Below are 26,412 nucleotides of genomic sequence, written 5' to 3'. Positions count from 1 at the left end.
CTCCTGCTTGTGAGCTAAGCTGTACTTAGATCGTCCAATCTAGTAAGACTTTGTCGTTGCTGCTTTTCTGGGGTGTGTGTGTGTGTGTTTTGCTCTCCCCACCCTGTTCCTGAAGGTTGCCGAGTTGGTGTCTCAGCCTTTTTCTACTGAAGATCTCGGCTCTCTTCTGCTTGCATCTCCAGTTCTCGCCAGAGCACAGCAGAGGAGGTTGGCACGCCAGGTCTCAAGGGCCCTTTCGGAACCTGAGACCATCCCAACATTGTGGATGTGCAGCGACACCTGATGTGGTGTTGCTGGGGCAGGTTGTGTTACCATTGTCATCACCAGCACCATCATTTTATTCATGTGCCACTTTCACAACTGGGAGGAAAGGCTGCAGTGTCTGGGGCTTTTTAGTTTATAGAAAAGGCAAGATAGAAGTATATGCAATTTTACATGGCAATGTGAAAGTGGAGAGATATACAGTGGTACCTCAGGTTACATACGCTTCAGGTTACAGACTCCGCTAACCCAGAAATAGTACCTTGGGTTAAGAACTTTGCTTCAGGATGAGAACAGAAATCGCATGGCAGCAGTGGGAGGCCCCATTAGCTAAAGTGGTGCTTCAGGTTAAGAACAGTTTCAGGTTAAGAACGGACCTCCCGAACAAATTAAGTACTTAACCCGAGGTACCACTGCATATGGGGACGCGGGTGGCACTGTGGGTAAAAGCCTCAGCGCCTAGGGCTTGCCGATCAAAAGGTCGGCGGTTCGAATCCCCGCGGCGGGGTGCGCTCCCGTTGCTCGGTTCCAGCGCCTGCCAACCTAGCAGTTCGAAAGCACCCCCGGGTGCAAGTAGATAAATAGGTACCGCTTACCAGCGGGAAGGTAAACGGCGTTCTGTGTGCTGCGCTGGCTCGCCAGAGGCAGCTTTGTCACGCTGGCCACGTGACCCGGAAGTGTCTCCGGACAGCGCTGGCCCCCGGCCTATAGATGTGAGATGGGCGCACAAACCCCAGAGTCTGGCAAGACTGGCCCGTTCGGGCAGGAGTACCTTTACCTTTACCTTTACCTTACCACTGCATATATTTCTCTCTCTCCCTATCTCTTAACACTAGATCTTGGGGACTTCCAATGAAGTTTAATGTTCTAGGTTTCAGGACAGATTTTAAAAAGGAATTCTTTAACTCTGCAGCACAGAGTTAAACGATGGAACTCTCTCCTACAGGAGGCAGTGATGAAGGCTTTAAAAGAGGATTAGGAACGATGGCTTTGTCTCCACGGTTAGCAGCAGCAATGCTTCTGAATACCAGCGATGGCCGCCAACTGGGATAGCTTTATGATTCAACAAGTTCATGGAGGAGAGGGCTTTCAGTGGCTACTAGCTGTGATGGCTATGAAGCTAGTAAAACCTTCTTGAACAGGGGTGACAGCAGAACAAAAGCCGGCGCTGATGTGTGTTCCAAAGCCGCTGGAGAGCACCAGGCTGGCCAAGGCGCTGGATAGCAGCCTCGGGATGCCCAGCCTCTCCCCAGCCACGTTCAGCTCTCTTAAAAGCAACAGCGTTCTTTGTCGTTGGAGCTGTGTCCCTTCTGTGGTCTCGCTGTCTGGAGCCCTGTCTCCCACCTTCAGCGCCCTATTTCTAAAGTATCTCCCTTTTGCAGACATGAAACTGCCCAGGTATGAAGAGCTGCAGCAGAAGCCCATCTGAATGTCCTTCTGTCGTGTGGGGTGGGGTGGGCAGGAGACCCCCAAAAGCCCCTTCTTCTTGGCACTTGCTCAACGTTTTTTCAACACCAGGGAAAGACCTCCTCCTCTTTCTAATTTTTGTGTTTCTGCTTTTCTTCTCCCAGACCCTTTCTTTTCCTTTTAACTTTTTTATCCACCTTCAGAAGAATCCTTTTTTTTTTTTTTTGAGCTTGGTGTTTATAGTGGGTTTTTTCTTTAACTCCCAAGCACATTGTGATGTTTTAGACCTGAAAAACAGAATATGTCTGAAATATTTAAAAAGTGAGCGGAGGGTGGGGTGGGCAGAGCTATTGCATAGCTGTCAACTTTTCCCTTTTCTTGCGAGGAATCCTATTCGGAATAAAGGAATTTCCCTTAAAAAAAGGGAAACGTTGACAGCTATGACTGCTGTTGTGAGATGCACACACAAGACATTTGGTGCAGTATTTTTTTAATACTTTTTTTTTAAAGGAGGCTTTAAACCTATAACTTACAATAGCAATGAATGGTAGTTTGCTCTGTGGAGCATCCCATAGTCCAGTCCTTCATCCAAGCCCTACAGAGCCACCCATCCTTCAGTCTCTGCCTTCCCGCGAGGCAGGGGAGCCCAAAGTGAGCAAATTTCCCCTCTCTCAGATCCGGGGTGGAGGGAGAATTCCTGAAAGACAGGTTTATGGCGTTACCCATGAGGCCAAGCTGGTTTTCATAAAGCCTTTTTCATGTAGGGCCCTGCTGAAATCCCTTCCATATGGGATCTCAGGCCACTTCAAAGGGGCAGTGTCAAGGGAGGCTCTGAGCATGGGGGCTTGTGGTTGTTTCAAATTAAGTTCAGCGCAATAGGATTGTGTTACCGAAGGGGCGGGCTAGCGCCTCTTTCTTCCCGCATGCAAGAAGTCATTGAGAAAACATTTTATTCTGAAAAGGTGGCTTATCAATTTATTCAACACCGTAAATTAAGGGACAGAGTCAACTGGGCTCCCTGAGCTGAGGATCTGGTGGGTAGCAATTGCCACGGAATAGGCACATCTGGGGGCTTGACAGGTCTTGTTTTGGGTGGGGAGATCAGCCAGTGTGGTGTTGTTTGCCAGAGGCCTCAGCAAGGGGTTGTTTTCTCTGCCCCAAATAAGCCCTCACTGCTTGTTCCTATTTTGCATTAAAATAAATGGGCCAGGAAGTTAAGACGCAGGGCAAATCATGCTGTTGGCCTGGCCTCAGTTTATCCTGTTCAGGATGCAAGTTGGCAGACTTTGGGCCCTTTTGCAAAGTGTGGATTTGTTTGGGCTTTTAGCATGCATGGGACTGCAAGACAAAATCCAGCTTTGCAAATTATACAAAAGAGCTATTGAGGATGCACGTCAGCAGCCTGATTTTTTGCTTTTTTATTTAAGAGAGAAGCAACTATTCCAAGTTTGCAAAGTCTTCCGTGCCTGGTTGCCTAGAAGCAAGAAATGCTTCACCAAAGGCTGTTTGAAAATATTTCTAAAGCTGGCGGTGGTGGGATCATGAATAGTGTTGGACTAGGGCTGGCAAGGCCCTGGGTTCAAATCCCCACTCAGCTGTGAAATTTGCCAGGTGACCTTGGACCTGTTTATCTCTCTCTCTCAGCCTAACCTACTTACAGGGTTATTGTGTGGATAAAAGAGACCGTTTTTATATCACCCTGAGCTCATTTGGAAAAAGAGTAGAATGTGGAAAAATATTAAAGCAATTGTTTGACAAAGTATTTTGGTTGATTAAGTAGCCCGGTTATAAGAAGTATTTTGGTGGATTGAATAACCCAATTTTAATTCATGGGGCTGCAAGTTGAGGGCATACCTTCTGGGGTATATGTAGCTGTTTTGGTTTTTAGGCTGTGCTGTTCCAGGGAATCTTTGCAGAAAGGATCAACAATGGACGATCAGAAACTTTTGGCTTTGTGTGTGCTTACTGCGCTGGAAGTTTTCTCTCACAGCCCCTTCTGTATCTAACCAAAAAGGCACCTTGCCGCCTTGATAATTTTTGTCAATGGTTGGTGACATTTGTGATGGTTTCGGCAACATGCAAATGTCATTGACTAAACGCTCAGCAGTTTGATTAGTTGTCCAGGACACTCTTTAATCGTTTGATGACCCTGACACAGGAAGCTGCCACTGGTTCATTCTAGCTCTGTGTCTTCTACTCTGACTGGCAGCAGCTCTCCATGGTTTCAGGGGGTGGACATTCCCACCCTGACCTGGAGATGCTGCTGCTGCCCTTCCCCCAATTTCCCTTGGCCTGCATCTTGTGCTGTAGCTTTGCTCTAGAACCAAAGGGCATTGTGAGGAGCAGATTTAGGCTGAACGTTAGAGGAAACTTCTGAACTGTGAGATCTGTTCAGCCTTGGAGCAGACAGCCTCAAGAGGTGGTGGGCTTTCTCCTCCCCACTGGAGATATCTTAAGCAGAGGCTGGGATGCTGCAATTGCAACGGTCTGCATTAATTCAGAAGTGGGGTGTGCAATATGACCTTTTGAGGGCGCTTCCAACTCTGCAACGCTGATCATAGAATCATAGAATTGTAGAGTGGGAAGGGACCCCTAGCAATGCAGGAATCACAACTAAAGCTTCCCTGACAGATGGCCGTCCAACCTCTCCTTTGAAACCTGAAAGGAAGGCGTCTCCTGAGGGAGTCTGTTCCACTGTCAAACAACTCTTGCTGTCAGAAAGTTCTTCCTGGTGTTTAGCCGGAATCTCCTTCCTTGTAACTAGGAGCCATTGGTTCAAGTCCTGCCCTCCAGAGCAGGAAGAAGACAGGCTTGCTGCATCTTCCAGCCCTTGAGATATTCTGAAGGTGGCAGTTAGTTAATTTTAATGAAACGAGAGCAGTAGCTTGCAAGCGCTGTTCAGCCCTGGAGGTGTAGCTGGAGTGAGTGTCTTCGCGCGGCAGGCAACGATCCTGCCTTCATAGACTCTCAGGCCTGGAAGGAACCACAAGGATCATCTAGTTCAATCTCCTGCAATGCAGAAATCTCCACCCCACGTGGGTTTCGGACTCATGACCCTGAGATTAAGAGTCTCATGCTCTACCGACTCTGAGCTATCGCTTTCAAATCGCCTTCGACCCTTCTCAGGGGTGGGGAGAAGGGAATGATCATCCATCTGCAGGCCTCTGGCTCCGGTGGAGGGGCTGAGGAGGGGAGACTTTCTTCTCTGATGGCTCTGTGTGGGGCTCCATCTGCTTTTCTGCCAGCCCCATCCTGCAGCCTCCAGGATGGGGGCTGTGTGCTTGCAGGAGGCAGGGGCCCCTGTGTAGCGTTTGCTGCCTGCGATGGTGGATCAGCAGGGTGGGACCGCGCATCCCCTCTGAAGTTTGTGCTCAGATGGCTGCTCCCGAGATACCAGGCGCCCTGGGGGGAAACCGCACGCACCCTGGAGGAGCCGGCACAGCATGGGGGCCTGGATCTGCCAGCCTCATGGAACATCTGTGACCCGAACACGCGCAAGGGCTCCCTCCCTCGGATCCAGGCTCTGTCCTCCCATTGCATTTGTGACATGTGTGTATGCAATGCAAGGCCTCTAGGTTCATGGAGCTGTAGAGTTGGAAAGGACCTGATGGATCATCTAGTCCAACCCCCAAGTTAACCTGTTTGTTTGCTTTCTTGAAAAGAAACATCTGCAGTGAGAGGGGAAACAGCAGTGCAGCCCTGCATGGGTGGGGAAGCTCAAATAAAAGGAACTGGGTAGGTAGCAAATGTTACCTATTTAAGCTGGTTTGTCGTCTCCTACCTTTTTTGTATACTAGGTGCAGGGAACTTTTGGCTCCTGTGGAAGCTGCTGAACTACAACTCCCAGCAGCCCCTCAGCAAGTGTGGCCAATGGGCAAGGATGGGGGTTACAGTTCAACAACTATATGTAACTCCCGTCTACAGTGGTGCCTCGCAAGACGAAAATAATCCGTTCTGTGATTCTCTTCGTCTAGCGGTTTTTTCGTCTTGCGAAGCAAGCCCATTGACGGATTAGCGGATTAGCGCTATTAGTGGCTTATTGGCTAAGCTGATAAGCGGCTTAGAAAAGGGGGGGGAGGGAAAAACCCCCACAGGAACTCGCAAGACATTTTCGTCTTGCGAAGCAAGCCCATAGAAAATTCGTTTTGCGAAGCACCTCCAAAACGGAAAACTCTTTCGTCTAGCGAGTTTTCCGTCTTGCGAGGCATTTGTCTTGCGGGGCACCACTGTATATTGTCTACCTGGGATAGCTCAGTCGGTAGAACGTGAGACTCTTAATCTCAGGGTTGTGGGTTCGAGCGGCACCTTGGGCAAGAGATTCCTGCATTGCAGGGATTGGACTAGATGACCCCAGTGGCACCTTCCAACTCTACCATTATATGATAAATGCATCTGAATAGCAGTTGCTGGAAAGCACAGGAAGGGAGAGGGCTTTTATGCTTGAATCTTGCTTCTGGCTTTCCTGTAGGCATCTAGTTGGCCACTGTGAGAACAAGACACTGGACTGGCGAGGCCATTCGCCAACCCTATACGGAATATGGTGCTAACCAAAGAAAGGGTTCAAAATGTGCACCTGTTGTTCATGCACAGAGCAGCTCATGTGACCCAAGGTCTGAAGTCACCCCCTCCTCCATTTTTTGTCCAACTTGTCAGCGTGATCCGCTTGTCTGTTACCTTCTCTCCTGTTGCACACCGGTGCTACTCCGGTTCCTGGGAAACCCAAGGGCCTCTTCTGAAAAGCCCAGCACGACCCAGTTTGCCTTTGAGGCAGGCTGCACTCCCAGAGTCCCAGAGTGTGGAGGCCTTCCGGAAACAGCTCAGCCGCCTTTCCCAGGAGACCACAAGCAGGGCCGTGTGGAAGACGTGGCCTTTTGAAAATTATTTTAGGAGCCGGTCTCCAGAAATATCCCTGATTCATGGGAGCGTTTCTTGGTTGATCAAGAAGCGGAGACAGCCATCTGTTATCTTTTTCCAACGGGTCTTTGGGTCCTGCTGAGCCTCTCCTGGAACAAGGACAACTCATGCCTGTGAAATGAAACGCTGCCCACGTCCTCCTCCTCCTCCTCCAGGTTGCAGATGAGGGGCTGCCCCTGGATGATGGGCTTATATCCAGCCCTCAAGCCATTCGTTCAAGTACTTGGCATTCTGTGCAACGACTTCTTACAGGTGTCGCGTAATACCCGTTCTGCAGCTGTAAGAAACCAACCACTTAGCATGGTACTTTGGAACTCCCTGCCTATTGGTGGAATTTGCTGCCAAGGAGTGTGGTGGAGTCTCCTTCTTTGGAGGTCTTTAAGCAGAGGCTTGACAACCATATGTCAGGAGTGCTCTGATGGTGTTTCCTGCTTGGCAGGGGGTTGGACTCGATGGCCCTTGTGGTCTATTCCAACTCTAGGATTTTATGATTCTATGATTTCTATGGCATCAGGTTGGGGTGCCTTCACTGTACTCCTTTGATTTCCTGCTAAAAACATTTTTGCTTAGACTAGCCTACCAGGCACGTAGAATGTTGGCAACTGTTTTAATCTGGTTTAACAATCAATCCCTCTTCTCAGGGAATCCTGGGAGTTGTAGCTCTGGGAAGAGAATAGGGGTCTCCTAACAACTCTCAGCACCCTTAACAAACTACACTTCTCAGGATTCTCCGGGGGCTGTTTCAAGTAGTATGGTGCTGCTTTAATTGTATACTGCAGATGGGGCCTGAATAAATCTATTCTTATGCTACCTGGCCCAGCACTCTCCCTTGTTATTTAGTGGTCTACCTTTTTGGGGGGTGGATATTTTGGAAGTTCATTCTCTCCTGTTGTTCCTTTTTTGCAGCTGGATCCCCAGACGGTGCAGACCAAGAACTGGCACATGGATGTGATTGAAATGAATGGGGTAAGAAGGGTCAGGTACCACGCCCCACGGTGCTTGCCCAAGATCCCCCTTCTCTCATGCTCTCACTGCCCTCCTCTCCCCCACCCCACCCCTGTAGTAGAGAGTTTCTCCATTGCAGGATGTGACCTTGACCTTGAAATCTCCCTTTCAGATCAAAGTGGAGTTCTCTATGAAGTTCACCAGCCGCGACTTGAGCCTTAAAAGGACCCCATCGAAAAAGCAGACGGGAGTCTTCGGGGTAAAAATTAGCGTCGTCACAAAGTACGTTGTGATTGGGTCCGGCGGTGGGTGCAGGGCTGCCCTGATTGGGGGTTGGTTGGTGACGTTTGGGCGGAGGGGGAGGGAATGCCAGTCTGGGCCTTTGCAATATTTGTTTGTTTATTGTAATATGTCCTGCCTTTTCAGGTCTTCAGCCACTTGGGGCTAATAAGGTCCATAATTTTTTTTTAAAGACCCTACTGCTTGCAAACACAGGGAAGAGGCAGGCAGCTTCTGCAAGGGCCTGGCTTCCTCCGTGGTGTCCTGGATCTCTCCTGACCCATCTCTCTCCTCTTGCTCTGTCGCTTCCAGGCGCGAGCGCTCCAAAGTGCCCTACATTGTGCGCCAGTGTGTTGAGGAAGTGGAGAAGCGCGGCATTGATGAAGTGGGGATCTACCGGATCTCAGGGGTGGCCACGGACATCCAGGCCTTGAAAGCAGCCTTTGACGCCAGTAAGTTCCCCCTGGCATCTTTGCTGCTGCCATGCCAATTTCTTTCTCTATCTCATGGCTTAGCCAAGGATCTCTTCTCTGAGAGCAGCCAGCCCCCAGTCTTTGTATCTGGCATTCGCACGAGTATGCTGCCACTAAACACGGAGGTTTTTATTTAGCTGTTTTCTCTAATACAGTTGTACCTCAGGTTACATACGCTTCAGGTTACAGACTCCGCTAACCCAGAAATAGTACCTCGGGTTAAGAACTTCTGGATGAGAACAGAAATCGTGCTCTGGCAGCGCGGCGGCAGCGGGAGGCCCCATTAGCTAAAGTGGTGCTTCAGGTTAAGAACAGTTTCAGGTTAAGAACGGACCTCCGGAATGAATTAAGTACTTAACCTGAGGTACCACTGTGATGCTTTTAGGACAGTTTTAACTGTAGCTTCTCTTAGAGCCAGCATTGTGTAGTGGTTTAAAGTGATGAGGGTTCAAATCCCCACTGGCCTACCTCATAGGGTTGTCGCGGGAGACTAAATGAGGAGGGTGAGAAACACATATGCCACCTTGAGCTCCTTGGAGAAAAAGGTGGGATATAAATACAACAGCAGCAGCAGCAGCAACAACAACAACAACAACAACAACAGTCTTGAATTGTAATTGTTTATAGAATGTTTTAACTATTTTAGATGGTTTTTTAATTGTGTATTTGTTTGCTGCCCTGGGCTCCTTCGGGAGGAAGAACCAGGGTATAAATTCAATAATAGATAAATCATTATTATTTATTTAGCTACTTTTGTACACAGCTGCGGGCAGGACTAGATGACCCTCGGGGTCCCTTCCAACTATATGATTTTATGTTATTGGATTTCCATCAGCTCCAGCCAGCTTGGAATGATGAGAGTTGGGAGTCTGCCTACATCTGGAGGGGTACCATGTTAGACACTCCTGGCTTAATAGATAAACATTTGGCTGCACCATTACGGATATTCAGTAAACACATCTGTCCAAGTGCCTAAAAGCAGCAGTCAAAATGTGGAAGTGCAATAAGGCATTGTTAATATTTGTAGAGGGACGTTGTCCAGCTTGATGAATGGGGAAAGATATGTCTTCCAAAGACACCTGAAGCAGGTCTCTGCTGTGACAGGAGAGGGAAGAGTCTTCCAAATATTGGGGGCAGCAGCAATAAATGCCTTTTTAACCCCCCCCCAGTCAGTTGCCTGCCCCTAATCTCACCCTATTCTTTGCAAATGTATCTACTCCTTTTGTTTTAAAGCCAAGTAAGCTATCACCTCATCTTACAGTTCTGAAGCCAGATGGCTCAATTGAAAAGAAGAAAGGGAATTAGCTGAATCTTGGCCTGATCTAGCAGGGGAATTCTTGAGGGTGGTGGGGGCGGTTATATAGCTTCAGTGGCAGGACCTCGGCTTTGCATACAAAGGTCCCAGGTTCAGCCTCTAGCACCTGGCAGGTGAAAAAAGAGGAAGATCAGGTTAGCAGACAATGGGAAAGATCATCTCTCTCTCTCTCTCTGCCTCAGACCCTGAATATCTGCTGCCAGTCAGAGTTCACAGTATTGAACTAGGTAGACAAAGAGCCTGATCTGGTATATAAGGCAGCACATTCCCCTTTCCTTTGTTTCAATTCTGTCGTAGACAGCAAAGACATCCTGATGATGCTGAGCGACATGGACATCAATGCTATCGCAGGCACCCTGAAGCTGTATTTCCGCGAGCTCCCTGAGCCTCTTCTCACGGATCGGCTTTATCCTGCTTTTATGGAGGGTATCGGTAAGGGAGCTTGTGTTACATGTATTTGCAGAGATGTGGAGCAGGCCTGGAGCTCAAGATTCAGGGAGTGGGTGAGACCCTAGCCAGGACCGCAGGACAAAGAGGGCAGGGGCAAGTTGTCTGTATCATTTCTCTTGCATCTGGATAGGCGTAGAAACCTCAGATATGGCCTAACAACCAACACATCTTTGCAGCACCTCTGATTGTTAATTTCCTTTTTGTGTTTTATTCTCCCCCGCCCCCAAGCCCTGCAACCAGCTCAGGGTAATATGCGTAGAGTTTATTATTTTTATTTATTTATTCAGAGCATTCATACCCTGCTCTTCAGCCCAAAATGGCTTATATACAGTCAGTTAAAACGAGACAGTCCCTGCCTGCAGGTTTACGATCTGGAAAAGCACAGCACACAAGGAAAAAAGGACAAGGAGGGAAGAGGAAAACATAAAGGTCAGGCACCAGTTCTTAAACTGTTGCTCGTATAATGCCTGTCTGGCACAGTTCATGGGTAACAGGAGCCTGGTGGAGCTGGGCTTTCAAGCAACACTGATGGAATGAGCCCTGCTTCCCATTGCTCCCACCCAGGCAGTCTGCAGAATGGCTGCCCCTGGAAACAGTCTGATGAAGTTACCTCGTTTTATTGGGGGGGGGCTGTTACTTTGTGGTAGAGCCCCTGCTTAGCATGCAGAAGTTCCTAGCTTCAATCCCTGGCAACTTATGAGTAAAAAGGAAATGAGAGAAACCTTTCTTTGCCTCAGACCTTGGAGAGCTGCTGCCAGTCATTTGGACTAGAGGGACAAATGCTTTGAGCTGTCCATCTTCACAACCACCCTGAGAAGTAGACCAAAAACAGCATCTGGAGAGCTTTATGGCTGTCTGAGGTTTTGATGCTGAGCATTGACAGTCTGTATCTACTGCCCCTCACTGGGTCTTTTGAGAATGAGTGTGCAGTTTGGACTTTGGTGGTTCTGGGTACATTAGCAAGGCTTTTCCAGAGTTGTTGGGGTTTGGGCGCTTGCCAGCTCTCTTACTGCCACCTTTCCACCCCCAGCACTCTCTGACCCAACAGCCAAGGAGAACTGTATGATGCACCTTCTGCGTTCTCTGCCTGACCCCAACCTCATCACATTCCTCTTTCTGCTAGAACACTTGAAACGGTAAGTCCCTCCTGTCTCGAGAACAGGGAGACTGAATCTGTGAACGGGGAGCACTGTAATTGGGTAGGGCCCAGAGTACAAGGAGCCTGATATTTTGTTTCTTTATTTTCTTTATTTATCTTGTTTTCTATCCTGCTGTTCAACCCAGAAAGTCAAAAAGTGGCAAACAAATCAAAGTCTAGCCAACCAACATAGCAAACTTTTTTTTAAAAAAGAAATGCTAGAATGGCAAAAATACTAAATTCACTCAAGCCAGGGCCAAGCATTGGTAAAACAGTTGTTGGAAGAGGATCTAAGCAGATCGGCCAAATGAAATGATATCTGGCTGGTGCTGAAATATTTGGCTGGTGCCAGGAGAGCTTCCATGTGGAGAGCATTCCAAGGACTGGGGGGCCACCACCACAGAAGCCCCGGAGAGGGGACCCCCACTTCCCAGACTAGCTCTGCCTTTTGGCTGCAGGATCAGCTCTTTGTGTCTCATTGGAGAGCTGATGATCCGTTGCTGGGAAGCACAAGTGTGGAGAGCACTGCTGTTGTGCTCTGGCCCTGCTTTCAGGATTTCCCCCTAGGGCACCTGGTGGACTAGGTGGGCCTGATCCAGCAGCCAGTCTCTTCTGACATTCTTGTGTTCAGGGTCCACAGCAAAGGGAAAAAAACCCGTTCCTAATTTTCCACTTGCTTCCCTTGGGGCGGAGCAGAGTTCAGCGGCAGGTGCAACTCTCTTCCTATAAGGAGAAACTGCTCGCAGACTGTCTGGAAACCTCAGCCGCCTCTATAGATCCTGAAAGGGAGATGACAGAGGGGTTTAAGGAGATGGCGCTGTCACTTAGCAGCCTGCTCTTGAGGGCTTGGATGCGGACAGGCTCCGGCCTCCTCCCTCCCTCAAGTCACTCGGCTTCTGCCGAGGACATGGAATCGATGTAGGAGCTGCGGCTTGGCAGGCCAAAAGCTCCTCTGCACCAGTGGGAATTTGGGGCTGGAATCTTGTGTTAATTGGCACATCCCTCTTCCCTGTTTTGTTTGTTAAGAATCAAGCAGTGGAGGCGGGGGGAGGGGGGGAGAGAAGGATGGTCCAGCAGCAGAAAGAGGTGGTTGTAGGACGGGGGGAGAGCAGCGCTGCGTCCTGGAAGGAAAATCCACTTGGCTCTCGGCTCGGAAGAGAGGGCACATCCAGTTCCCACATCTGTTCTGCTGGACGCCACTCAAATGGAGCACAGCTTGTGTTATTGGGGCTGGAGCGCAGCTGCCTCCTAACATGGCAATATTTTGACGCTGGTTTCCAAGGCAATAGCTGGCCATGGACCAGCACAGCCAGCAGTAGTTTCCGGGGAAGGTGTGTGTGTGCCGGAGGAAGTTTTGGATGATTTCCAGAGCCAAAACCTCAGAGGGCAAGTTGGCAGGGGGCGGGAACTGGGAAAAGCGGATGGTGCCACGTCAAGGCGGGAGTTTGAAGCTGGGATTGTGTTGCTTTCACATGTGGAAATTGTGTGTGTCCAGAATGAGGGGTCAGGCAAGGAGAAAGAGAGAGGGGGGGAAATGGTGAGAAATTCCATCTGATCTTCTCCAGCTGGGCTATGGTGGAAAAGCCTGCAAACCTTGTCTTAGCTGCCTTGGAAGGCCGCGCCAAAATCTTGCGAGTCTTTTTGAAATGGGTCTCTCTCTTTGTCTTTTTACGCAGGGTGGCTGAGAAGGAGCCCGTCAACAAAATGTCCCTGCACAATCTGGCCACTGTGTTTGGCCCAACGTTGCTGAGACCTTCTGAGGTGGAGAGCAAAGGGCAGCACCTCACGTTGGCCTCAGATATCTGGTCCCACGACGTAATGGCGCAGGTACAGTGGGTAGGGAAGGGGGGGGCAGCAAGCAGAGGATTCGACTGTGTTTGGATGGGCAAGCTCCCTCTGCTGGGCAAACTTTCAAACTTCACCCTGGAAGCGCAGCAGCTCTCTCTCTCTCTCTCTCTCTGTGTGTGTGTGTGTGTATAGAGAGAGAGAGAGAGAGAGAGAGAGCTTACTCAGGTAGACCTTAATTTCATTCTTAAAACCTACGAACTTGAATTACCTTCTTGTGCATTAATCTTTTTAAAAGCGTAGTGGATAACGTTTTAAAAACTGCTTTAGAATTTAGAGAGGAATTGTAGCTTAGTGGTAAAGCACACACTTCATGTGAACTGAGCACAGAAATGCTGCTTCCAGACCTGCCTCATTGCTCAATAAATGTCCCATCTGCCTTTGCCCAAATTCCTGCTGGGCCCCCTTAATTGGAGGGGCAGTTTGAGGGGCTGGTTAAATAACTGAAAGAGAGTGAGTGCGTATGTAGCAGCTCCTGGGCATGTTGCAGCTCTTCCTAAAGCTGGCCCTTCTGGGTTTGTAGCTCTGTTCCTGCTGTGCTTTTTATTCCATCAACTTTGCAGTGTGGCAAATAAGAATATCTGCAGGGATTCTATCAGAAGACATCTCTACCTATCAAGAACTGTTCTCTGTTGGGGACACTTTGCAGTGTGTGTGAGACTATCCTAATTTTAACCCACTTTTCCTTTTGCAGGTGCAAGTGCTACTCTACTATTTACAGCACACGCCCATCTCCTTTGCTGAGCTCAAACGCAACGCACTCTACTTCTCCACAGACGTGTAGCCCCGGGGCCCTGTAGCCACCTGCATTTTTCTAAGCCGAGGGGCACAGCACAGACTCATGAATCCAAGCACGGATCCTGCTGAGAATAACGTCGCTGCCCTGGAACCAGACGCTGCCCCATACCTCATGGGACGATTTTGTATCAGCCCCACACTCTTCTTTCCCCCCTGCCCACCTCCCAGCACAGTAGTCCACGTCTCTCGTACTTCTTGTGTCCAGGAGTCATTTTTTACGTTCCATTTGTTGAGCAGTGGGAAGGAAGTGAGCGACGGATGAAGACACAGCCTCTCGTTTCTTCCCAAAAATGGTTGCCGCCTTCTGGGTCCAATAGAGCTTCGCTGCAGCCAAGTCCTCTCCTCCAGCCGGCCTCGCCACCCGCAACAATGCTTGATCTTTTTTGCTCCCTGCCTTTGTGGCCTGCATGTACGCTGCTTGCTTGGATTTTCCTGCTTTTGGAGGCTTAAGGAGGACACCAAGGGCTCTTCCCCTCGTCCTGGTCAATCTACATTCTCTTCGCTTTTGTCTCGCCTGACAGACCTGGTTGCTGAACTTTGCATTCTTTTACCCCAGCTGGCAGGGCTGAAGATAGCAGCATTTTCGTTTCTTAAAAGCCCTGCCTATTCCAGCTCCCCCCACTTTTTTAATGCTGGGGGAGCCTCTCGTCCTGTGACTCCTGTGCCTCGGTAGGCTTTGTAACTGTGCATAATGTGGGGGGGGGGGTAAAGCAGCCATCTTCCTGTTTTATTCTGTAAAAAGGTTTTAATAATGAACCTTGATGGCAGGAAAGTGAAGAGAAAGTGGCTGCTTGCTAGTCTTAGATGTGTGCACGTGTGACAGAGAGTGATACCTACCTCCCCATCCCCGCCGCCCTGCTGTGTTGCCCACAATCACTTTATTTATGGTTAGATTCTCTTGGGACTAATTCAAACTTAATCCTTAGAAAGGAAATCAGATCTTAATGCGGGCGAGAGTGTCCTGCTCCCCGCCCCTGAAAGGATTATTTGGCTGGCCGAGAGGAAGGCTGGTTGCCTTGTGGCCGTGCCTCTTGCAGGTGGCTCTCGCTAGCCAAGCCTGGCCAGGGAGCCAGCGGGTATTTCCTGCTCCCGCCTCCTCCACATGGCTTCGATCCAGCCCACCCATCCGCCGGGGCTGTTGGGCACCTTTCCTCCAGGAGGGTGTCTGGTAAAGGGGCCGTTTCTCAGTGCTTCACGCAGCATGGCTTACAGGGTTCAGCTAAGGAAGACTCAGGTTGGATGTGAAAGGTGTCATTTCAGCCCTTCAGAGCCTCCACCTGCACCCCCCATTTCTCTCTTTCTGCGAGAGATCAGGTGAAGCAGCCGAGGAGAGTGCAGCCCTCCAAAGGAGTGGGGGCTCTGTGTTCCCGATTGCCACCCCACTCACACCCCCAGGTGCCAAGCAGCAATCCAGCAATGAGTTGTATTGGAAAGCTAGACAGCCCTTTGTTTCATGGAGAAGTCCCCCACCCTCACAAGAGAAATTACTTCCAGGCCTGCCCCTCCACGTTAAGTGACTTTGGCCACACTTTCCACCCAGGACAATGGAATGTTCTGTGGCCCACCGTTCAGGGACCAGAAATATTTTGCTGGCCAGAGTTGTTATTTTTCGGGCCCTCCTGCACAGATCCTTGTAGGTCTGCATCTACCTGTATGTATGTGTCTGTGGAAGCTGAAGTCATTCCTAAGCCAGAGCGCCTCCGCGCACTTCTGAGTGTCAGAATCTGATACCAGCATAGCCAGCCCCCCCCCCCCGACAACTGCACTTGCTCTTTTTTCTGATGGTGAGGAAGGGGAGACTGGGACTCCTGGAGCTACAGGTTAGATTAGAAACTGTATAATTGATATTTGACTTGTTTAAGGATATATATTATATATATATATATATTTTTGGTTGTGTTCCGTTGCAGGTTTTTTCTCCCCTCTCTGTAGATGACAAACTTTAAATGGATGTAAACCATGTGAGGAGATTAAAAAAAAAAGTTAATAAAATGCAAAGCCCAAACATTTGCACAAATTACTTCTGGGGTGTTTGGTCTTTCTATCTCAATCAGTGTTGAAAAAGAAAAAGATCTGGCTTAACTAGCTTGGACACATGACAGGAGTAATAGTTCAATTGGTAGAGCACCTGGGAAACCCTGCCTGAATCCCTGGAGAGCCACTGCTGCCAGTCAGTGTGAGTGAGATGTGGGTGCCCAGTGGTCTGACTCAGTAGAAGTCAACAGCCTAGGCATCTAATACAGGAGCAGCCAATGTGCTGCCCTCCAGATGCTGCTTAACTAAAACTCCCCTCACTCTTGACCACTAGCTAGGCCCAGTGGCGTAGCGTGGGTTGTCAGCACCCGGGGCAAGGCAAGTAATTTGCGCCCCCAACCCGTAGCAGGGGGCAGAGAGCTGCGAGTGCAAGCCCCCCAGAGGTTGCGCCCGGTGCGGCCGGGCCCCCTTCAACCCCACGCCACACCACTGGCTAGGCCGGACACTGGTGCTGATGGGAACTAGGAGTTCAGTAATACCCAGAGGTACCACTTTGGCTCCTCTTGTTCTAACAGCTCCCCGATCTATACCACCTTCCGCCCCCTTGCTCATAACTGTAGTCTAGCTGCATTTCCCCTCCTGTACAGGGATTATGCAAGGGAAAGGGAGGACCATGTCTTGCACATCTAGCTATGAGCACACCTGTACCACATGACAGAATTCATGCAAGCAATTGATCCCATGCCCTTATTAGGGGCTATTGCAGCTCAATAAGCGATTCTGCCAATAGGAAGGGGGCTGGCAAAGGGAAATAAAGATAGGGGAGAGTGGGAAAGCTTAATTATTCAGCCTGGGAAACAGCAATATTTCTCCTAGGCAACTAGGGCCGTTGCCATGGGAATGCCAAGATGGGTGCCTGGTGTGCTTCCATCCTCCTCTTCGGTGTCACTTCACAAACCAGCTCTGAACACACGAATGGGTCCCCCCCACCCCGTTTGTGATCTTTTAATTACAATTTCACAGCAAGTCCCAGTGGTGGTGCTGATTAGTGAGAGGGTGCAGAAGGCCCCAGGTTCAGTACGCAGCATCACAATTTGCTGCGGGGGGTGGAGAGCACGCAATATGATGCTGGCCTTTGTCTGATGCAAAACCAACCCAGAATGCAGATTTAGAACCTGCTGTAGAAAAAATAATTTAGTGGAGGGAGGCGGTGAGTCTTGAAGGCAACTTCCTTTCAGTCTAGCATGAAAAGAAGCCCCTCGCCTTGAACCAGTGATGCTAACTGAGCTTCTCTCACCTCCAAAGACACAGCTGGGCACATTCAGCACCAGCCTATGCACTGACAAGCTATAACTGCCTAGTTTAAGTAGATCATCAAGAAGTCCCACCTACCTGCTGCGCTGCCTCACTGAAGTCCTCTGGAGACCCCCAACAGTGCTGTACCGGAGTGGGGGATGAGAGGTCTCCCTGATGTAGCTCTGCAGTTCATAAACCATCCAAGTTCTTTGGTGTTTTATTCAACTTTCTCTTTTAAGACGCTTCAGCCAGTTGGAAGCTTGAGCTCTCCTGACAAGCATCTGTAACATCTGCAGGGGACAAAACCCTACTTTTTCTTGGTCACTGGCAGAGTCATCCTCTCTTTTCTCCTAAAGGTCTCTTCCCAGAATGTACTGTAGTAGGGAGAGGGGCCCTAGGGTACCAAGCTTAGTGTGGGAGGCAGGAGAGCTGATTCCAGCTTTACACTGTCTGTACCCAAGAGAATGTACTTTACTCCTTGCTATTCGTATAACAGGAATCTACATATAGCCACACTACTGGATCCTTCTAACCCAGTACACCGTTTCCAGCAGTAACCAGCCAAACGTCTCTGCAATGTGCACAGGCAGGGAATGAAAGCAACAACCGTCCCCTGCTGTTTGACGTTCAAAGGTATACTGCCCCTGCAAAAGGAGGTTCTATGTAGCGAACATGACTAATAACTGTAGAACGATCTCGCCTCAATGAATTTGTAGATGTCAAGCTCCATTTCAGACATCTAATTTAAATTTGATATCCATTGACAAACAACTAACCACAGCATCTAGGAAATATTGTTCTTGTTTCATTAGCATCAAACACTTGACAAGGCCTGGAATAAATTAAATCTTTCAATTTTCTCCTGTATCCGACATAGTCATGAAGCTACGAGCTTGTGTTTGTAGCAAGTGCTGACACGCTGTAACAGCTTTTATGCTTGCCACAGCAAATGCATACACTTAGCAGAAGGAGTTGACAGAATACAGGCAGTCCTTGGAATTAACACCTAGTCGTACCTCTCCAACGATGTTTGAACAACACTTTGCTTAGATGACTCGCTGACTCTGCCCACGGGCTGGATGCATATCCTGTTTTCTAGGACACAGCTCTCATAAACCTTTCCCCTTTCCTTAATCGGTTGTCAGGAACAGGGAAGTGAGTTGGGCCAGCTGTCCTGCACAGTTCACATCAGAAGGTCCTCCTTCATTGGCATCAGCTGCTACCGTAAGTAGTAGTCAATCACTGCAGAGAATGCAGCAAAGCCCCCACAGCCAAGGACCCCGGCTTTCAGGCCAGCTGCAAAGCAAAAGGAGAAGGCCGTCAGCACAACAGCACATAATCAAGTTTCTTTCCTGTAGCTAAGGCTATATTGTTGGCTGGAAAGCAAAAAAGATCACTTCCACTAGCAGGTTTGGTCCCAACCCCTTGTAAAATATTCCTTTTATTTCGGCCCTACAGAGGATGACCTGAACCAGGTCCTGGCCCTAGAAACTGGAGCACTCAGTAAGATCAGAAGCAACAACTCTTGGCTGCAAACGCAGAGATGGGATTCAGGTAGCGCCAGCTCTCTTTCCCTCTCAAAGAAGTTTAAACCAATCGGACCCAACATAACAAGCTTAGCTAGAAGCTGTTCAGAAAACCATTTAATACTCTTAGGGAAGATTAACACTCTTAATTTTTAACTTGCCCGGCTCTATCTAGCTCAGTATGGTTTACACCGAATGGCAGCAGCTCTGTAGGTTTTCAAGCAGGGAGTCCTTTTCCCAGCTCTACTTCGAGATTCCAGTGGAGACTGAAACTACAGGGCATCCTAAGGATTGAACCCTTAGACCAAGGCAGAGGTTTTCCATCCATGATCCAAACAGTCAGTGGGGGAAACACCACCTGACTGAGCCACAGCATCTACAGTGGCCACAAGTCAGCTTATGAGGACAAATCCCTGTATAAACAGAAAAAAGCACCTGTCTGTTAGCAGACGGTCATCAGAGAAGGGATGAGACAATTCACCTTCAGCAAGCAGTTCCAGCTCCTTGGAGCAGGCGCTAAGACTAACAGCACAATTCTAGCCATGTCTACTACAGTAAGTCCTACTAAATTCAGTGAGGCTTATTCCAAGTTAAATAGGGCCAGGATTGTAGCCAGGCGTGGGGAACTTGTGGTCCCCCAGATGCTGCTGAGCTCCAACTCCCATCAGCCACAGCTGCCACAGCCTAGGATAGGAGAGGTGGGAGTTGCAGTCCAACATCCTGCTCTGTGCTATGGCTCATATTACTTCCTGGCCATAACATTTGGGACCAGTAGAACCTGCAGCATTCTGTCTTTATCAGGATCCAAGTGAGCCCAGCAACTGCTCAACGGCAACACGACTCACCCCGGAAGCCAATGGCCCCTCCAGTAATGCACCCACTCATCACGCTGTTCTTCCAGTCAGTCTTGCCTCGATACTGGGGAAATGAGAAACACAACATCAAGACCAGCCACAGGAACCTCTGCATACAGCACCAATTCTAAACCACGTAGGCCCCAGATGTCTGAAAGACCAGCTCCTCCTACAGACCCTCCTGAGTGTTACTATTGGCAGAGGGTGCCCTCTTGGTCCACTGCCCTTGAAAGTTCAAAGGGTGGGGAGGCCTGGGAGAGGGCAATTTCTGTGGCAGCCCCTAAGTTGTGGAATTCCCTCCCCACAGAGGTGAGCCAGGCACCTTTTGTATTTATTTCATACAATTTATATACAGTTCGATTGTAAAAAAACAAAAACAAAACACCAACCCTCAAAAGCTTTTGTCATATCCTGAAAATCCACATCTTTCAGGACCCACCCTATTCTTGTGACTAATTTATCTGAAACTGTTTTTAATATTTTATCTTGTATAAATAGTTGTATCTGGCCCAAGGCACCTAAGATATACTGTAATAATCAATCAATCAATCAATCAATCAATCACAACAGCAGCACTGCTTTTGTACTGTTGGGTGGGGAATAAATCTAGTGGCTTGAGATGAGAACATGAGAGTTCCCCTGCTGGGTCAGGTCAAAGTGGCCAACTAGATGAGATGCCCCAGTGGGAAAACCACAGAGATATTCAGGAATGTCACTTTTAGTCATGCATACAGTCCTACTGAAGACTGTGGCTTTAAGGCTGGCATGAATGACAGCTTACAGTGTAAGATGTTATATTTAAATAAGAAAATCATTACAAAAAACCAGCAGATCAAAGCTGGAGAGTTACTCACAGACTCCACCAGGCATTCAGTGCAGGAAAACATGGCACCAACAATGGCAAAATTCTTGGCGTAGGACATCCCTCTTTGCCCCATGTCTTTCAAGACCTCTTTGGCTGTTGGCGTGCGGTATGGATCCTTGGGGTCAAACCCCACATTGGTATCGATGCCGGCCGTGAACACACCAAAGGCACCTCCCAGCACGAATCCTGCCAAGTAAACAGAAAGGTTGGCAAGGCAATTAGCAGGGTGACAAGCTCCAAATTCCATTTCAGTGTTGTTTCTCAGAAGATTCCTCATCTCCTCAATTTCAGGCCCACATGCTCGGACACATGAAATCAGGGGAGGCTTGTGGCCCATCTAATTCAGTATCCTTTTCTCACAGGGGCCAACCAGATGCCTCGATGGGAAGCCCACATGCCAGCAACATAGCTAGCTGCTCGGGCGCCTGGGGTGGCACAAATGCCCTGCACCCGGGGGCAGGGCAAGCCGGGGCAGAGCATGATGTGCGAAACCTCCACGGAGTCTGCAAGCCCCAAGTTGCTGTTTTGGGCAGCGCGGAACCTGCAGGTACCCAAGCCGCTGCGCCACTCCCCTGGAGAGATGTGTGGCTTGGGCGCGCTGCAGGCCAGGCTCTATGGTCACCCCCTCAGTGATGACACCCAGGGCGGCCCGCACCCCACTTCCTACGCCACCGCTACAAGCAGGACCTGCGTGCAACAGCACTCCGCTCCCCAGTTCTGTTTCCCAGCAAACTGGCAATCAGGGTCATATTGACTCCAACAATGGAAGGAAAACATAGCCATCAAGGCTAATAGCCACTGATCACCTTTACCCTCCATGAATCTGTCTAAATCTCTTTTAAAGCCATTCGCTTTGGTGTCCATACCTGCTATGTACTGCGTGAATAAGCCATTTCTTTTGTCTGTCCTGAATCCTTCAACGCTCAGCTTCATTGCAAGTCCCTGAGTTCTAGAGTTATGAGGCAAACGTTTCTCTCTCCACTTTCTCCATGCCATGAATTATTTTATCTATCTTCTTTCATGTCTCCATTGACTCTCCTTTTCTCTAAACTAAAATGTCTCAAATGCTGCAGCCTTTCCTCATGGGGCTGTTGCTCCATCCCCTTGATCATCTTGGCTGCCAGTTTTTGAACCTTTTCCACATCTAAAACATCCTTTTGAACCATACACAGTGCTCCAAATGTGGTCGCACCATAGATTTGCATAAAGGCATTATTATATATACCCAACATCCTGCCACTTAATGCTTTGCAGCTGATGAGCCCACTAAAGAAAAGTGCATTCATTAAATGTTTAATAAGCAAGTGCACAATTCTTCATTACTATTATTGAGCTCTAAGTGCTCTAAAGTGCCATACAGATGCTTTTCTATACCACTAAAGGCTCAATAATAGCAAGGACGTATTTTTTGACGGCTTCCAAATGGGCATGCCTTTATGAATGACACTGAAACTCTCCTGCTTCTTTATCAGCCACAAATATATTGTGGGCCTGCAGGAAAACTTTTAATAGGTCTTGCTATGCCATCGCTAATAATAATTTACACAGTGCTCTTTTCACTTGTGGTCGTTCTTGCAACAACCCTGCAAAGCAGGTTGGTTCTTCATAGCCCCAAGTTGTAGAAGCAGAGAGATGCAATGCTATATAATAAATATATTCACAATTATTGTTATTAACCACAAATATGCAGGAACGCATTTTCACAAGGCTTGCTGTGCCGTTGCTAATAAGCATTTTATGCTCTTTTCCCTTGTGGCTGTTCTTGCGACAGCCCTGCAAGGTTGTTGTTGTTTAGTCGTGTCCGACTCTTCGTGACCCCATGGACCAGAGCACACCCTGCAAGGTAGGCCAGTGCTTATTAGCCCCAAGTTGCAGAAGCTGAGAGATGCAGTTAAGTTTATTATTATGATTTTTTATACCCCAGCAGGATGAGCAGGGTATAAAATTATTATTATTATTGCACCTCTCAGATTCTACAACTTGGGGTTAATAATAAAAATTAGAAATTTAAAATAATAAATTTAAAATAATAAAACAGAGAATAAAAATCCATTGTTATTCACCACAAATGTAGCTGCACCGACGCTAATGAGCATAACGGACGCATGCGCTCTTCGCTTAAGGTCTTTCTCACGACATCCCTGCAAGGTAGGCCGCTGGGAAGGCCCGAGAAGTAACTTTTCGCAAAACCAAAAAAAGAGAGACGCCCCACCACCAAACGAAACCCCTCTTTCCCTCCCTTCTCACCACGACCTACCCCCGACGCAGGCCAGCGCCGCCTTGAAGCCGCAGCTCTCCATGGCCCGCTCGACCATCTTTTGCTCGGGGCTCTTGGCCGGCGCCGGGAAGCCCCCAAGGGCGGCCGGGTCCAAGGCCCTCGCCTGCCTCGGCCCGCGCTTCTCGCCCACCAAGTGCTCCAGCAAGAGGCTGTACTGCAGCGCCCCGGGGGGCACCGCAGCTTCGTCGGGCCTACTCGGGCCCGTGGAAGATGAGGCCGCCGCCATAACTGTCCGTTCCCCGCCTCAGAAAACCAAGACTACGGCTCCCGTCATGCCTTGCTCCGCAGCGCCCGGCTCTCCCAATAGGATTCGTGCTGCCGAGGCTCACGGGAAATGTTGGCCGCTTGGCGGTTTTTAAACGCAACACTGCGCAAGCGCCGTATCTCAAGCCGCTTGCCGCCGCCGAAACTACGACTCCCGGCATGCACTCCAGGCGCGTCGCTCTGCTGGGATGGCCTTAAGCAGCATGGGACGTGTAGTTTTCTGGGGCGGTGGAAGAGCTTGACTTGCGCGAGGTGGCCCCCTGCCGGGCGTGCCAGGAGCCGTTGCACAGGAGAGAGTTTGCAAAGGAGGACCAGACGGGAGCATCTTTGGAAGGGACAGGTAAGTGTGCTCCAGGTGAGGCGGGCCTAGAGCTGACGGGTCCTTGAGGGCTGCTGCTGAGGGAGAAAAGAGGCACCCGAATTGTGTAAAGGGGCTCCCTGATATTGCAGAGGGGGGCTGAATTATTATACCATATAATATATTCAATTAATAATTACATTATTACAATGACCCTTGTCTCCCAGGGCCTCGTCTGCTACTCTGGCCAACTATATCATACTATCTGGGTTGTGCTATTTTTATCTGACTCTCCATTCAGTGTGGCTCCTCCTTTTTATCCTTACTAAAACTTTATTGGGGGGGTTAGGCCGAGAGGTGGCAGTTGTTCCAAAGCCAAGGTCACTCAGTAAGCTTTGTGGCTGAGTGGGGCCTTTCTGGGCCTAGCCTGATGCTCTAACCCACCAGGGCCTGTGGCATAGTGAACTTTTAAAATCTTTAAAGTACCCTGGGGCTTTCCTGGAAGTTGTGATAATGCTTGATTGTGGTTAAATACAAAGTGGCTGGTTGACAATGTATTATTATTAATTAAATTTGTATACTGTCCTTCATAACATAAATACATTGACTGGCACACCAACTCTAATTAAGAGTTGGGGGTGTGAGGAAGACTAGTGGCTCAGAAAATAAGTATTTTCAGATACTTGAAGGTGGTTTGGAAATGAGCCTGCCCCTGAGCAGTTGATTTGGGATGTTGCGAAAGGCCAGCAGATCAATTATTTAATATTTTTTATTATTGTTGTATCCCACACCCAAGGAAGAAGCAGTTGTGGGATTTCCTCCCACAGTTGTTGACATCCATGTCTGGTGAAACAATGGGGTGAATTGAAGTCAGTGCTATTTTTCTAGAAAAAGAGGTGCTGGAACTCACAATGAACTCCTCCCTTGTCTTATAATGGCAATGGAACCCACCTGAGAGGTGCTGGAACTGAGTTATGGTGGGAAAAATCCCTGGGTGAAGTCAAGCTGTTGAATAGTTACAGCGTCTGCTGTGGCTGTAGAGACTGATATGGGAGAGACATGTTTTGTTGTAGCTGGGGCAGATGGAAGGCGTCCGGTGTTGCTGCTGCTCCTCCAAGCGGTCATTCCTCCTCTGGTCACTGCTGTGGATATACAACTTGACCATTTTATCTCCAGGCACTGCAAGGGCATATGGCAGGACAGGCCCATGCAGAGTGGGGGGCAACTGGGTACACTTGCCCCAGATCTCAGGGGGCTAAGTTGGTCCCCCCCCCCCAACAAGCTCTGCACAGGCCTGTGACAAGGTAGTGCTGCCAGTCCTTCCTGTCACGTTTGCAGACATCTTTGTACTGCAGAATTGGTCTGCCGACAGGCCTACTCCCTGAAGCCAGCTCTCTATAGACTACGTCCTTGGGAATCCTGCCATCTTCCATTCTGTGTTGCTTTGTGTCCCTCAAGTGTCCAAAAAACTTTGCCAGCTTTACTGTGCATCTTGACTTCATCTCAGGCGCAAAATGTCTTGGGCCACCCCTGGAATAACAGGTTTTCATAGTGCACTTGTTTTCACGTTGGTGAGTAAGCAGATGTTGTAGGCTTTTGAATTGCACGCCAAACCTATTTAACCCAAGGAAATAGTGTGGAATGTGATGGCTCTTTCTCCAAAATGCCTCCCGCATCCGTCTCTTGTGGCAACAACAGTTGCAGGTGCTTCATTCCAGCTCAGATTTCTTGTCCATCTAAGCCAATATTGTCCACTCTAACTGGCAGCAGCTTCTGATCAGTGCCGGCCCTTCACATTAGGTGTGAAGATTTGATGTGAGGTTTAAAGCTTCGTAAGTTCAAAAACATATTGCTAGGTAGGTTCCATACTATGGTGACATGATAGAAAGTTATAAAACTGTACATGGGAGAAAGAGAAAGTGGAAAAAGAGAAATATTTTTTCTCCTTCTCTCATAACATTTGAATCTGTGGGCATCCAGTGAAGCTGAATGTTGGAAAATTCAGGGCAGATTTTAAAAAGCTTATTCACACAGAGCAGAGTTTAACTGTGGAACTCCCTGCCACAGGAAGCAGTGATGGCCACCAACTTGGATGGCTTTATAAGAGGATTAGACAGATTCATGGAGGGGAGTTTTATTGATGGCTAATAGCCAGATTGGCTATGCTTTGCTTGCATGGTCAGAGGCAGGAATGCTTCTGAATACCAGTTGCTGGGACCTTCGGGAGTGGAGAGCGCTCTTGTGGGCTCTCTGATCCTGCAGGCTTCCTCGGTGCTTTTATTCTATCGCTGTACGTGTGACTTTTTCAAAGAAGTGTGTGTTCCACTGGAAAGGCTTGCTGCGTTACATAATTCGGCCAGTGATGCTGCACTAAAGTGACATTTGCCTGCTCAACTTGGAGAGGGAAGGAACACTGTTCCATCGCCACGCTCGCCTGGAACTGCCGGTGAACCTGTCCTCCGTTCACGAGCGTGGCGTTCTCCTACCCACCCTGTGCAGAAGAATGATCGTTTCTCTTCCCTGCTCCCCCTTTAAATATCCCGTCACCATAGCGACTGCTGGAACAGGGTGCCTCGCAGGCAGGCGGGTGCCAGCCTTCCCTGAGCGGCTAGGGCTGTTGCGGCAGAAATAATCGGTTTGCTATTTTTAATAAAGTGTGTTGAAGGAGGCGTGATTGACAGCTTGGCCCAGGGGTACCATCGCAGGTGGGGAGGAGGGAGGTTATCCCTCAAAGCGAGGGGGGCGTCACTGAACCACAAGTAAAACGGAGGTTATGGATTGGGTTCCCTGCAAGCTCACTTCTTGCAGTGAAGGAACCGCCAGAAGGCTCTCAGAGCTGCATTTGTATGAACACTTGTCTGTTTCTCAGCCCTGGATGTCTCCCTAAGCTCTTGACACTCAAGTTGTCTCCAGAGAGGTGGTGCTTTTGGTTATGCAACAACGCCGATCCCTCTCTTTCTCTCCCTGAGCAATCCAACTCAACTCTCTTCCTCTTGCGACTTTTTGCTCTCCATATGCCCTTTGATATATTCTGCCTGCCCACCCCGTGCCAATTTCTCCTGTTTCGTGTCTTTGCTTGCTCCACCCACGCGCCATGCCCACTGCGTCGGCGGGTCCGAAATCCTGAGGAATCAGCAGTTCAGCTTGTGAGACGACGCAGGGGAAGCCGGCTGACGACTCAGCTGTTTTCTTTCTAGCTGGGCCCGGACCGCTGAGCACCCTCGGAGGCAGC

At 49.1% G+C, this 26,412-nt stretch overlaps 3 protein-coding genes across 9 annotated transcripts in view; 2 read left to right on the top strand and 1 right to left on the bottom strand.

Moving 5' to 3' along the window:
* ABR (ABR activator of RhoGEF and GTPase) overlaps nucleotides 1–15,845 on the top strand; it is a 119,396-nt gene extending 103,551 nt beyond the window's left edge. For all 5 annotated transcript variants that reach the window (XM_083479809.1, XM_083479810.1, XM_083479811.1 and 2 more), the window contains 7 exons: nucleotides 7,489–7,548; nucleotides 7,700–7,809; nucleotides 8,119–8,258; nucleotides 9,892–10,026; nucleotides 11,075–11,180; nucleotides 12,859–13,009; nucleotides 13,722–15,845. In XM_083479809.1, the coding sequence (XP_083335935.1) occupies nucleotides 7,489–7,548; nucleotides 7,700–7,809; nucleotides 8,119–8,258; nucleotides 9,892–10,026; nucleotides 11,075–11,180; nucleotides 12,859–13,009; nucleotides 13,722–13,811 (792 nt within the window). In that variant the 3' untranslated portion in view covers nucleotides 13,812–15,845. The remainder of the gene's footprint in view (nucleotides 1–7,488; nucleotides 7,549–7,699; nucleotides 7,810–8,118; nucleotides 8,259–9,891; nucleotides 10,027–11,074; nucleotides 11,181–12,858; nucleotides 13,010–13,721) is intronic.
* Nucleotides 15,846–17,880: 2,035 nt separating this feature from the next.
* On the bottom strand, nucleotides 17,881–22,879 carry TIMM22 (translocase of inner mitochondrial membrane 22). Its single transcript, XM_083480159.1, has 4 exons — nucleotides 22,598–22,879; nucleotides 20,330–20,526; nucleotides 19,467–19,539; nucleotides 17,881–18,391 (listed from the first exon to the last, which is right to left on the bottom strand). Exons 1-4 carry the CDS (start codon nucleotides 22,842–22,844, stop codon nucleotides 18,315–18,317), a joined length of 594 nt encoding a protein of 197 aa, XP_083336285.1. The 5' UTR covers nucleotides 22,845–22,879; the 3' UTR covers nucleotides 17,881–18,314.
* Nucleotides 22,880–22,937: 58 nt separating this feature from the next.
* The window catches only part of SPECC1 (sperm antigen with calponin homology and coiled-coil domains 1), a 111,824-nt gene continuing 108,349 nt past the window's right edge, over nucleotides 22,938–26,412 (top strand). The window contains exon 1 of one of the 3 annotated variants that reach the window (XM_083479790.1): nucleotides 22,938–23,222. In XM_083479790.1, coding sequence (XP_083335916.1) covers nucleotides 22,953–23,222 — 270 coding nt within the window. In that variant the 5' untranslated portion in view covers nucleotides 22,938–22,952. The remainder of the gene's footprint in view (nucleotides 23,223–26,412) is intronic. The other 2 variants (XM_083479792.1, XM_083479791.1) reach the window with 2 other exon arrangements.

The sequence above is a fragment of the Podarcis liolepis genome (genome assembly GCF_965112155.1).
Source record: "Podarcis liolepis genome assembly, chromosome: 16".
Classification (NCBI taxonomy): Eukaryota; Metazoa; Chordata; class Lepidosauria; order Squamata; family Lacertidae; genus Podarcis; species Podarcis liolepis.
This window is presented reverse-complemented; position numbering and strand designations above follow the sequence as displayed.